The sequence below is a fragment of the Stigmatopora nigra genome, unplaced genomic scaffold (genome assembly GCF_051989575.1).
Source record: "Stigmatopora nigra isolate UIUO_SnigA unplaced genomic scaffold, RoL_Snig_1.1 HiC_scaffold_87, whole genome shotgun sequence".
In the NCBI taxonomy this organism is placed as follows: domain Eukaryota; kingdom Metazoa; phylum Chordata; class Actinopteri; order Syngnathiformes; family Syngnathidae; genus Stigmatopora; species Stigmatopora nigra.
In genome coordinates this window covers 23,528-37,190 of record NW_027551659.1, presented here as the reverse complement: position 1 = coordinate 37,190, position 13,663 = coordinate 23,528, and the positions used below count along the sequence as shown (strand labels likewise).

The 13,663-nt window shown below is 41.2% G+C and overlaps 1 protein-coding gene across 1 annotated transcript; it reads left to right on the top strand.

Moving 5' to 3' along the window:
• The first annotated feature begins 278 nt into the window (after positions 1-278).
• On the top strand, positions 279-12,713 carry LOC144193134 (RRP15-like protein). The gene is made up of 5 exons (XM_077711949.1): positions 279-347; positions 504-796; positions 6,280-6,377; positions 6,435-6,621; positions 12,289-12,713. The coding sequence occupies exons 1-5, from the start codon at positions 335-337 to the stop codon at positions 12,376-12,378; spliced, it is 681 nt and encodes a 226-aa protein (XP_077568075.1). The 5' UTR covers positions 279-334; the 3' UTR covers positions 12,379-12,713.
• Positions 12,714-13,663: the final 950 nt, after the last annotated feature.

Below are 13,663 nucleotides of genomic sequence, written 5' to 3'. Positions count from 1 at the left end.
CTAATTTACAGAGATTCGGGAAGTTTATTTCACACTTACTTAACTGTTGCATTTTAAAGGTATCTAGCTTAATATAGGATACACGGTGGCAAACAGTATGTAGACCCCAGGGAGCCTTCATTGTTTCAGGGGATTATAAAAATTGCAATTAAGAATTAAGACACTTGAGATGAATATATGAAATGTCTTCGTGGTCTGAATCTGTAATCATCATAGAACGTGGAATAGAGAATTTGACAAAATGTTGCTTCCGGTTTATTGCGGAAGTCGTAATACATAAGGGCTCAGTCAAGAGTGATTGCCACCGGATAAACCGCTAACACGTGTGGGCATCATGGGCGTTATTGGTGAGTTATTTTTAATCATTCATCTATTATAATTGAATTAAGCATTACATTGTTGTATACTTTTACACATTACTTTTAAATCCGCGTAGAAATGAGGCTGTTGTGACTAGTCAACGAGCTGTTGTTAGATGGTTTACTACGTTTATTAATTCGCAGGTGATGCAGAATCTCCTTTGAGAAACATCAGTGAATTAAATAACTCCGAAGCAAGCGATTATCAAAGGTCACCTTGTGTAGAATCCGACGGAGACGATGCAGAGGATGAAAATAGAGGTCAGGAGGAGGTGGACGTCGAAAAATGCAATAGCAACGCTGGCTGGGCAGAGGCAATGGCAAAAATATTGGGGAAACAAACCTTCAAGAACAAAACCACAATCTTAGTGAAAAACAAGGAATTGGACAAGGTGAAAGCAAAGGAAAAACAGGAGCGGTTGGAGAGGAAGGAAAAGGTAAATATTAAAGAAGCAGTAAAGAAAAAAAAACCTGACCAAGGTACCGCAAGGAGGATATCCCCTTTCAACTTCAGCTCTTGGGTCATTGTCATTATATTTTGCTTTTTCTTGAGCTTATTTGACACCTTTGATAAGGGGTAATGATTACTGTTACACTGCAATATCCCCATTTTTTTGAACATGCATAACTGACAAGTGTAAATTGTTAGGTGCTGACAAACTCGGCTAACATCATTGACCTGCCGCAGCTCCCTATTGAGTCGTTTGTTTGATGTTTAGACGAAAAGACTTTCTGCATATATGCTTCATTTCAACGCCTTATTTAGTTTTTGCAATGGGACAGTTATCAGCTGCCCCCTCCAAAATCAGTGATGAGTTCACTCCATACTCGTGTCATGGGTACTCCCCTTTATTTCATGTGTATATACACATGCACACACACACACGCGAGTGATCTCTCTTTTAGTTACTTCACACGAGGCTTTTACTTGGAGGGTCATGAGAAAGAAATAGTATTAATTAGAAAATTGTCTTTCAGCTGTACAAATAGCACCGGATGATGCAAAGTATTTTTCTAATAGTTGTCTTGACTCAAACTGTTCAGCCTGCTGCCTATGCTGACTTTGGAACGACTCATTACTAAAGCTAGCTATAGAACTTCGTCTGCTGTTTTTAGACAATTCCTATTTGAACGCAGCACTGACTGGGTTTGGAGGTATTTTTCCTTCTTTATTTTAACTGTTTTGTCCATCATCACAGGTCTGATAAATTTGTGAGTTTAAACAAACGCGAAGAGCAGGCATCTCCTTTTTTTCAGAGCTGCCAACCTCAGTCGACCCCATTTCAGGAGTAACCTTGTCCCATTTCCGTAGTAAATCCGGAGTGAAGGCGATTCATGAAAAAATCCATATGCAATGAAGTCACACAAGAAAAATCATTTGTCAGAACTTGTAACTTGGACGATTCACAATGCACTTGTTATCTAATTCTTCCAGTTTACAGTGTTGATCGTTGAATAAGAAAAAAATTAAAAAAGTCCTAGTAAGGCCAGCAGAGCACAGCAAGCTTGTTACGTCTGAAGTCCAGAATGAGTTTCATGGTTTTGGGGAAGTTTAGCATCAAGTTGTTGATGAGCGCAACACTCGCCGAGTCTATAGATGCAACAACAAACAACCGTAGATAATCAAAATAATGTAATGATAAAAAATCACTAAATAGCAATAGATAAATAAGTAATCAACATAATGCATAATTCCTCTATATCAGACATAGGCATTGTCGTCATCATTGACTTGACAAAAAGCCTTGTAGTCATACCCTCAGCTGCGAATGACGAAATTGTATAGTGCTTCTCCACAGGTCCGCCATCCAAGGCAAGACCCCTTAACTGACATATTCAGACTTGTTAGCACTCCGCCACGATGGAAACATCGCATCACCTCTTGAGCGCCATCAATCCGGCGACTGCAAGTTGCCTCACCGATGCTAACAAGATTAAAATGTATCACTTACCTCTCACTGTCTTCTTACTTACCCTCCCTCAATTCGCCTGTAGAAGGCAGATCCACGCCAAAAATTGTGGGTAATGGATCGGGCGTTTGTCAAAAAGATACTAGGAAGCGGGGCTCGGAGTGGTTGTTGTCGTAGCTTAGCCGCAATGGCCGCCCGGCATCCGCTCTTTTGCTACCTTTCTCTTCGCCGTCTACGGCGTACTTTGGGTGGGTTGGATATCCTCGGAGATCCCGGAGGTCTCCGGATGTTTTTGGGATATCGAAGGTCAGTTTGTAGTAAGTTGTGAAATTGGGTGTCTTGCCTTTCAACGAACGAACTGGAGAGCAATGAGCCGCTGCGCCCGAGCGCGCCTATATCTTGAACTTTCTAATTGGTAGTAATAAGTCTTGATTAGGTACTAGGTGTCCAATGAGTTGAAAATTGTGACAGCTATTGGGAAGAAACTGTCCTTGAGTCTGTTTGTCTTGGCTGTTATGACTCTGTAGCAGCTCCCAAAGGGCAGCAGGTTGAAGTGGTGGGAGCTGGGATGTATATTGTATTTTTTAATGCTTTGTGCCCTTCTGAGGCATCAGGATTTGTAGATGCTTGACAGCGTAGGTAGGGGGCAGTTGAACATCTGGGCTATGTTGAAAACCCTCTGGTCATTGGTGGACAGATGCTCCTTCCTGAGTACTCTCAGGAAATGTAGGCTCTGGTACGCCTTCTTGACAAGTGCTGAGGTGTTTGCCGCCCAAGTGAGATCAATATCAATAAAATGAGAAACGGTTTGGACGATGCAATGTTTTAAGATCTGAACGTAAAATCTGTAGAAATCATAAGTGTCATTTTAATCAAAACCAATGACATGCTCAATGTGCAACTGCATATAGTTCAAAGTTTTCTGCAACAGAGTTCATAATTTTCCATTAGAAACATTATCAGTAAGCTTCTTGCCAAAAATATTACCGTATTTTCACGACTATAAGGCACACTTAAGTCTTGAATCGTCTCTAAAATAGATAGGGTGCCTTATAATCCAGTGTGCTTTATATTTGGAAAGATTTCAACTGTAATTCATTGAGGGTGTACCTTGCAATGCGATGCATCATATAGTAGTGAAAACACGGTAATTAAAAGTCAAAATTTGTGAAATATCACATCGATGCCATGAATTTGGTCAGTGAGATGCCTGTCACTGCATGGATGAGATGAGAAGTGCATTGTAGTGTGTAGCCACTTAAGTTAACCCTGATAGTCAGAAGCGCTCCTCAATAAGTCTTGTATGAAACACTGACCTAATAATTGATGTCAGAAAAAAAACTGACCTCAATACTGGCTCCGGTAACTAAACACAAGCAAAAAAGACATTTAGGCAGTCATGTTGGTCAGAAAAGCAAGATCAAGAAGTCATTGTGAATTAGGCAAGATATACCATATTTAAGATGCCCGTGTGTACAACAGGGTGTCTGCGAAGTCTAAAAATATACATATTCAATTTTAGGCTTAAAAAAAAGTCTAAAATACTGAGGTTTCCACTAAGTCTAAAATCCCATTTGGGTCATTTAAGACCTAATGTAAAAGTGCAAAATATCGATGTAAAATACATTATAAAAATATTTCACTTGCGTCTATTCATCACGCTGTCCCGATTTTTGGTGGCTTATTATCACTGTTAGGTCTGTAAAACCGCTTCATGAGCACGTTAAGAAAGAGTGAGATCAATTTAAAGGGAATGTGTTTATTACCAGACTGCGGGATGGGGAGAGAGCTCTAAGAGTTGTCAACAGCTCACGGTTTGTTGTCCTTGCAACTCTCTCCGAATGAACAGCTGGTGAGTCTTTATATAGGAAAACAGTGTCTGGTATAGTTTCTATGACAGTGACCAAACCTTGGGCAACGTTTGATTGATCAGTGTCAAGTTTCTATTACAATGATGTTGCAATACCCACAAAAACTGATACAAAATGAACAAGCAATTGCAAAGCGACTTTGTCAAATCTTACAATCATTATTGGAAAGTGCAATAAAACTAGACGAGAAGCGGAAGACTGTAGGTCGTCATTTGATATTGGCGCGAGGTGTAAATAGTTGTCGAATAATGCAAGACGAATGGTAGTTGGACAAAACAAGCAATGGATAAATGCAGATAAAATGATTGCTGGCTAGAATGACAGGATTTTGCTAGGATTTTGCAGGATTTCTCTATCTCTCTATCTCTCTCTATCTCTCTGAAAATGTTGCGTGTTGTAGTCTTTGTTTCAATGGAAAAAAAATGTAAGTTGAATGCAATTTGGGTGTTTTTTCTTATTTTCAATACTGTGTGAAGGTCTTATATTTAACTCACAATGGTCTAAAATAATTTAGAATTGCACTTGTTCCAACCTGCAGACACCCCAGTCAGTAAAAGTCGTACCCTGAAAATGTCCTTGAAATGTTTGAAATTAACAATTTGTCGCTTATAAGCCGCCGCCCTGATTCCCAATTTTCACCTCCATATTCAAGGATTTAATGGGGAGTACACGTGTGTTGCTTTAAAAGGAAGATCTTAAGGAAAATCATCAATTGTTTAACTTCAACCTACATAAGGGACTAAAGCTGAAGTTTAGCCTTTGGCTACAATCTCACATTTATATATATTTACATATGTTCATTATCATGATTTAAAAAAATTCATTAATAATTTGTCTCATATTTATTGAATCATACTCCAAAGGACCAATAAAATGTCAGCAGAGGCATCCAGGCTGTCAAAGTAGACGACAGAGGGATGATAGAAAGGCAAATCAAAAATCTCTTAACAATCTGGCAGAGCACACAGTCCCTCACCAACTACAAAGGCTGTGCTACGATCCCTGTGGGCTTAGCTGGGGCACTGGCAGAAAAGCGAAATCGCTTTTTTGCCTGCTTTAAGTCCCAAGCTAAGCACTCGGCCACCCCACCTCCAATACATTCCAAACCAAGCTCTGAAATCACAAACACTCACCATGTAGGTAGTGGATGTGGGCTGTTAGCTCCATGCCGTCAACCCCAGGAAAGTCGACGGGACCAGATGGAATACCAGGGAAAGTACTCAAAGCATGTACTGACCAACTAGCATCAGTCCCACTGACATTTTCAAAATGTTACTAGAACAAGCATCACCCTAGTGCCCAGAAGTCACACACAAACAATCTGGATGACTTTCGCCCTGTAGCACTCACACCAATCATCACAGTGCTTTAAAAAAAACGCTACTCGAATGCATCAAAGCCTGTCTTCCCCTCATCCACGACCCACATCAGTTTTCATCCCGACCGAACAGGTCCACTGAAGATGGAATAACATCCCCACTCCACTCTGCACTGAGCCACCTTGAGAAAAGAGGGAGCTTGAACGTTTCCTGACTGGCCACTCGTGAGTAGCCGTGATGTTTGTAGTGTTTACAATGTCATCACATCCTAATAGTTGTTAAGGCTGATCGAAGGTCTTCTGGTCGATCGTTTAAAATATCAGTCTTGGTACCTGCGTAAGGTGTATCTCATGCTATTATTGCACCCAAGACTTGGTGAATAGTAGATCGCTATGGACACACTTCCTGGTTTTACTGCTCACGTGACTTCCCTTTTTGAATTTGCCTGCCTTCAGACAACACCCCTGATGCATGTGCAATCCGGCAAACAATCCTTTTCGATTCAAGCAGTGTCTCAGAAATCACGTGCGGTGACTAAGATTTTCCTTTCAAAGTAACACGTTTGCTCTCTTTTAAATCCATAAATATGGAGGTAAAAATTGTGTATCAGGGGGTGATATATACGGCAGAAATTGTAAAATTCAACCATTTTTAAGGCAATTTTAAGGGTATTGCTTACACGTGGAAGCGACTAATATGAAAGAAAATATGGTAGTTCTTTGTGCACTTCCTGATGAAGCTTTAAATCTTATTGTATTGGCAATAATGGGATTTGATTTACATCAAAGTATCATTTGTTTTTGCTTTTCCTTTTCCCCAGGATGACAAAAAACGAACATTGGAGATGATGTGCAGAGAGAAACCTGATTATATGAAAGACCGTGAAACAGAAAAAGCCCTACAGAGAATTGCAACGAGGTGTGTTCTTGCATATTTCATGTGAATGCAATTTATCATTTTGTCTATTTTCCACAGAGGAGTTGTGCAGCTATTCAATGCAGTCAGAAATCACCAGAAGAAACTAGATACGAAGGCGAAGGAGGCTGGTGGCTCTGAGAGGAAGAAGGCAAAAATACTTTCCTCAGTTTCCAAAAAAGACTTCATTGATGTATTAAGGAAAACGGAAGGTGACAGCAAAGTCACGATCAAGAAAGAAAACAACGTAAGTGTCCTTTTTAAAAATGTTGTTTAATTTTTATTTTTTTATTTTTTACATTAACTCACCACTCCACAACCACGTCCTACTTCGATCTTTTCCACTGTTGTGGAAGTCTCCTTTCTCAGCCGCTAGCATTACTGCGATCTTTTTTTTTTTTTACTTTGCGCCTTCTACTTTCGTGGCATCACTATCGTGGATTTCGTATGGAAAATATTAGCTCATATAAATTAAAATCCACGCTAAAACTCGTAAGCCACTCCCCAGTGTCTTCTGCTTGACACTAGGAATATGGTGGTAGACAGAGGACTTGGCACTGAAGAAAAAAAGGCCGGCGGAGGTAATCATTTTTATCTGCAAATAGAGCTTCCTTGGGGGCTGCGAGTGGCTGTGAGTTGTCAGCGATGCGAGCCCTGACCTTTTGGCTGCGGTGCTTATTTGAAAATAAAACTTGCTCGCGAATTGGATGACTGAAAGCATTAGCGAAGGGGATTTTTTTTTTTAAGAGAAATATGAGCCCCAGGCGATCTTATGGCGTAAGCTATCAGCCTTTTTCTAAATTAGAGCATTTTGGCCGGCTAGGTTAGCTGGACGACAAAGGGGAGTAATGTGGAAGTTGAGATCCAATCTAATTCCGGACAGTAGGCTGACCTCGTTGCATTTATCCAAAAATAAAGCTATTTGTCCGTACTTTGTGAGTCCTGTAGCGTCTGCCACAGGGCAGCAACTGGAAAAGGTTGTGACCAGGGTGGTATGGTTCTCTGACATTGTTCCTGGCTCTGCTGAGGTATCAATGTCTTCGAGTGAGGGAAGAGATGAGCCGACGATCTTCGAGGCAGTGCATGGCCTTTTTGTCTGCTGCCGTGCTTCCAGTGTACCACACTGTGATGCAGGATGCTCTCCACAGTGGCGCTATAGAAGGTTACCAGGAGCTTAGTGTCCAAGTTGTTCCTCCTGAGTACCCTGGGCCTTCTTCACTACTGTCGTGGTGTTTGTAGACCAGGAGAACTTGTCCGTGACTTGGACCCACAGGAATTTGAAGGACTGGACCCTGTCTACGCAAACACATTTGATGAGTGGGGCCAGATCCATGTTGCGTTTGTGAAAGTCCAGGGTTATTTATTTATTTTTGTGGTGTTGAATGTACGATTGTTCACCAAACGCTATGAATACAGTTTGTTGACCTCATCTCTCAGAACCAGCAGCCTTCCTGGTGTTCACAGTCCGCAGTACCTGTCTCACTTCATGTGCCTGAAGCTCCAGTGTACTGCTGCAGGGTGGTGATGGAATTGTTGAGACTGAGAATTTGTCAGTCTCAAATTGGGCAAAGAATCACTTCATTTCCTTTGCTAGTGAGGCATCTGCGTTAACAGACATTATTGTCATCGTAATTGGTAATATGTCGTATTTCCTGCCACACCTTCTTTGGGTTATTTGAAACCAAGTTGATTCGTAACAGTTGGCGCCAGCTGTCCCAGATTCAATTTCACAAAGTCTGTTGAGATTAAATCAAGCACGTAGACCAATGATCTAGTCCTCATATCGCCCTATTGTTGTTGAAATTTTAAAATGTTTGTCGATGTTTTGTCCAAAATATACTCGCACCAAACGCCTAATTTCTCTCAAAGAAAGTAAAATCAAACGGACAAATAATACATAAAATACTGTGGTTTCACGACTATAAGGCGCACTTGAAAGTCTTAAATTTTCTCCAAAATAGACAGTGCGCCTTATAATCCAGTGCGCCTTATATATGGGAAAAAACAAACAAAAAAACAAAAATGAAAGACCACCACTGTCGGATATTAAAAAAACAAACGCCTGAAGTGACAATACTGTTAAATATGCAGATGCCATCTCAGTTTACAAAATCTTCCATCATATAGCTCCTCCCCCACTGCAAGATTTTATACAAAAAAATCCAAAACATCAACAATGGCTGGCTCTAGAGGTGACTGTGTAGTGAGTGCTTCATACCTGGAAGTCAATAGCAACTACCGTATTTTAACTACTATAAGGTGCAATTAATAGTCTTACATTTTCTCCCAAATAGACGGTGCGCCTTATAATACAGTGCGCCTTATAATACAGTGCGCCTTATAATACAGTGCGCCTTATTATACAGTGCCTTATAATACAGTGCGCCTTATATATGAAAAATGTCATTCATTGAGGGTGTGCCTTATAATGCGGTGCGCCTTATAGTCGTGAAAATATGGTATCATGAAATCAAGTACTACCAGTAGAACTAGTAGTACACTACGAGACAATTGTAACCCTTTTTATCGAAAAATATTGACACCACAAACTTAATCAAATGCTGTTCAATGGATCGTAGATTGGACTTGCTTCTCCCATGGATTGGTTGTTATATTTGGTATAACGAGACTGCCTTCCGCCTGACTATGGTGCGGGCGGCCTGGGTTCAATTTCCACACTGAAAAAATACATCGCTCAGCCTAGTGCTCGCAGAGACATTACAAAGAGGGAGATGTGACCAGAGACATTACATGAGGGCGTTGCGGGGAGAGAGAGAGACAGTGCTCATGATGTGCTAATGAGCAGCATCTCACATCCGCTGTCTGCTCCGTGACCGGACATTTGGTTGCTGGTCTTTTGGCAGCTGGTCTTTTGGTCGCCGGTCTTTTGGTAGCCGTTAGGGTTATGGTTTAATATCTAAGTACATTTGACAACCCTAACCCTAACGGCGACCAAAAGACCAGCGACCAACGGGGACCAAAAGACCAGTGACCAAACATCCGACCACCTGTCTGCTCGTATATCAACACATTTCTCGTATCTCAAGATAAATATTTGCCCTCGTATCTCGAATTGCTCGCATGTCGAGGAACCATTGTACATCGTAGCTCTTGGGACGTGGAAAGTGATATCTCTCGTTGGGAAAGAGGTACTGTTCTCCCAAATTGCTCCTATGTTGCGGTATAGCTATCTTAGCGCACCTTAGGCGTTGAGCGTATTTGGTTTGGTGGGCTCAGTATTGCATCTCTTATTTTTGAAGAGAATGTGGTTGTTTTTCAGTCCCCTCTGTGACCTGTCCCTGTGTTTAGCCATTGAGTTTACCTGTCGTTTCCCAGGAATTGGTGTATTTCCTGCTTGCTGCCTCGTGTGACCCAGGTGTTACATATTGTCTGGTCAATCCATGTCTTTCTATTTAAACCTTGTGTTTGTCAGTCCTTGTGGGATCATCTGCATATGTCACGTCACACACATGCTCATGTCCTGTGATCTTTGTTTTCCCACGCCCTCCCCGTCCAGTCAGATTTTGTTATTTTATTTTGAAGTCTTTGTTATTCTTTGAGATCCTTGCCTCATTTTATTAAATTTTTGTTAGTGCACCCAACTCGCCATCCATGAAAATTTGACAATGGTCCGACCAAGATATGGACTGGGAATATGCTCACGCCGTTAACAGCCTGTTAACCCACCTGCTAACTAACTGTCATCTCCCCCCTCTCAAGCTATCCCACCTGTGCTCTCTACCAGAACATCAGGTTCATATAATAGCCCTCCGTCAACCATGCTTTTACTTTGCAATCAGACAATTCAGATTTTGGGGAAGGTCCATGGCTGGTTAATCTGTTGGCGTCCTGCTCAGCGAGCGCCTGTTCCACTAGACGGCGGCAATGTGGACCTTGAACCCCATCCTGCTTCCAGAGCAAGGCTGCCTGCAATCCATTTTGCTCCCAGGGTGGGGCTGCTTGCCACCAATCTTCAATCTTCCTTTGAGGAGGGGACTGCCTGCGACCGTTCACGGCGGCCTGCGGTGTTGCCCTTCCAGTTACAATTTGGGGTGGCCCGTGGCGTAGCCCCACCAGATACCATGCGGGGTGGGGTGGTCCGCGGCATTGGCCCTGCAGGTACCATGCGGGGTGGGGTGGCCAGCGGCATTGGCCCTGCAGGTACCATTCCGAGTGGGGTGGCCCGCGGCGTCGCCTTTCCAGGTACCATTCGGATGGGGTGGTCTGCGGCGTTTCCCCTCCAGGCATTATTCGGGCGGGGCAGCTATCTCTATCTCTCTCTTCATCTCTATCTCTCTATCTAACTCTCTATCTCTCTCTATCTCTATATATCTCTCTCTATATCTCTATTTCTCTCTATATATCTCTATTTCTCTCTATCTCTATTTCTCTCTCTATCTCTCTCTCTATATATATATATCTCTATTTCTCTCTCTATCTCTCTCTCTATATATATATATATCTCTATTTCTCTATATCTATATAGATCAGGGGTGGCCAACCCGCGGCTCGCGAGCCGCATGCGGCTCTCTGCCCGGTTTCATGCGGCTCTTACGTCCATATCAAAGTTTGTATTTGTGTTTTATTTTTATTTGCGTGTGCGCTTCGCTTGAGTTCAATACGGTATTTTCGTCCAATGCGCATGTGCTCGGGATGAAAATACCTCAAAGTTTCCCAGTAGGAGCAAGGTCATTTAAGTAAACGTTTTTAACAGAGTGGGAGAGCTCCCGTGAACCAGAAGCGACAATGAACAGCGTCGCGCACACACAAAGTATCCCAAAGATCGAGCGTCGGCTGAAAAAGCCACACCCCCTGCGAGGCAGACCAAGGCGAGAGTGCTCAGCCGGGAGCAGCCAATAGGAGAGTAAGGCGTACACCACGTGGTGGGCGCGCTACTTAAAAGCCATTCATAATAAATGAGAGCTCACAAGGAGCGAAAGGTTGCGCAAAAATAGGCTCTAATTTTATGCCAGAAGTCCCACTAAGTAACATGCATAGCAAAAGAAAAACGCTATTGTAAATTATTATATTTTTGTTTGTGGACTTGGTTGAACTGAGAGTTTGTCTGTGTGAGACAGTGCACACAATGTTCATTGTTGATAATGACTGGCCTGTGCTGTTAGTGCTGTAGCAGTCAATTTATGTCATTACTATGCTGGTGTGTGACATTTACAATAAATCTGGCTGAGCAAAGGTATGTGTATGATGTGGCTCTTTGCGGTAAAACAGTAAAAAATGTGGCTCTTTGCGGTACCACAGTAAAAAATGTGGCTCTTGGTCTCTGACTGGTTGGCCACCCCTGATATAGATGTATATACATATATCAGCAACACAGTTATGTATTTATATATTTACTCATGTATTTATTAACTTATTACCTATCTATTTATGTATAAACTGCATTTCCTAATTCCGCATCCTCACCCTCTTGCTACTGCGACAACGAAATTTCCTGAATATGGGATGAATAAAGTAATCCAATCTCTAATTCCCATCTCGCTCGTCCCTCCTAACTCAATTTGCACTTACACTTGTGAAGGAACTTTTTTTGATGATGATGTGATCAGCTAACTCGGCATGTTTGAGCAACTTGTCCTTCATTGGAAATATTTCTTTTACATATTTCAATGCAGATTTATAAAACTTTCTCTGTTGTGCAGATGGCAGCGGTCACTTTTTTCCAGGCACTTCGTCCTCCGTCATGCACTAATGAATGTTCTCACCAAAGTCCTTTGTTTTGCCAGATATTTTTTTTTTTTTTTTTTTTACAATTTCTTTAGTATTAATAGAAAATGCTGATTTTCTAATTTGCTATAAACATTCGTAGGAAACTACGGAAGATTCTTAACATTTGGTAGCCTTGCATTAATATGACTCATTGTTGAAAGTAATTCTGTTTTGTGCATCACTATAGACTCCTGAGGTGGTGGAAAAACCAGCTTGGACTGTCCTGAGTGATGACTACATGATGGGAACATCTATGAAAGATTGGGATAAAGAGTAGCCAAAGGCACACGGAAATACCGTTGGACTTCATGATTGGTTATTGTGATTGGGCTTTGACTAAAAACACAATGGTAAATTAACATGTGGAAGTGTTTTCTTTGGTGAACTACATTACTTTACTGTACTAAATTCTTTCATAGGAAATTTGATCTATGAGAAGGACCTTCATATGCATTGTTCATATGCGAGATGTTGGGTGAATACAAAATTAACTAATTTTTTATTTTCAGCTTTTATTAAACTACAATAGTTCTTTGTACGAATGCGTCTTCTATATATCTGTAAATATCACCATTTCCTATGGTGCCATTTAAAAGCAGTTTTTTCTATGCACACTGCTGTTTTGTGCTTCTTGTTTATTTATTTATTTCTTGTGTATAATCCTTTTCAAAGTGTGATTTATGGGTGTATGATGGATGGCTTCTCTTTTTGTATGCCAAACCGTGCAATATAGAGTTGAAGCTTTTTATCATGGACAGAAATGGCTGTCGGATCTTAATAGACGAGGGATTGAATTTCTTCACCTTCTATAAATTTATAAAATCAACTTTGATTTGTTATTATGAAAGCAGAGTTGATCTATGAATTATTGTTTTTACATGAATTGTCACTTTCCGCCAACGGTGCTCCCCGGAACACTTTTTTTTTCTGTCGCGGCGGAAGTTATGAAACTTCTCCTAATCCATAAATCACGCTTTAGCTATTCTCTAATCCTTATAAAGCGTGATGTACAGGTTGGTTGGCGTGTATGCGCACCTGCAAACTTGCTGGCGGAAAATCACCCCAGAATGACATTTGAAAATGATGAAAGCCATCTTTGGTCTGCCTGTCCAGCGCCATTATGTCTTTCATCGGCAGGGGGAGAAAAGTATTTTGGAGAACAGGAATAGATGATTTATAGATGGGCGGATGATTTATATTAACATTCTCCCACTACTTTTGTCCAAACCCTGCATCGTAGAGAGTTGACATGGTGGCCAGAAAGAGCTGACAGATCCACACCGTGCACCGTACAGAGTTGACATTTTTTATGATGGCCAGAAACAGCTGCTGAATCCTAACAAAAGAGTGATTGCATTTTTTTAACCTTTAAGTTTGTAAACTCAAGCAAGTTATATTGATTTAAGCCTGACCTGATATATGTTAGCTTGCTGCTCTCCTGAGGTATTGAAGATATTAGTTGCTAATATAGTAAGAAATTATTAATTAATAAATGCAATATGTTATTGAAAAACTTAAAGGTGTTCGTCAAACACAAGGTATTTACCTATCTTATCTGTACC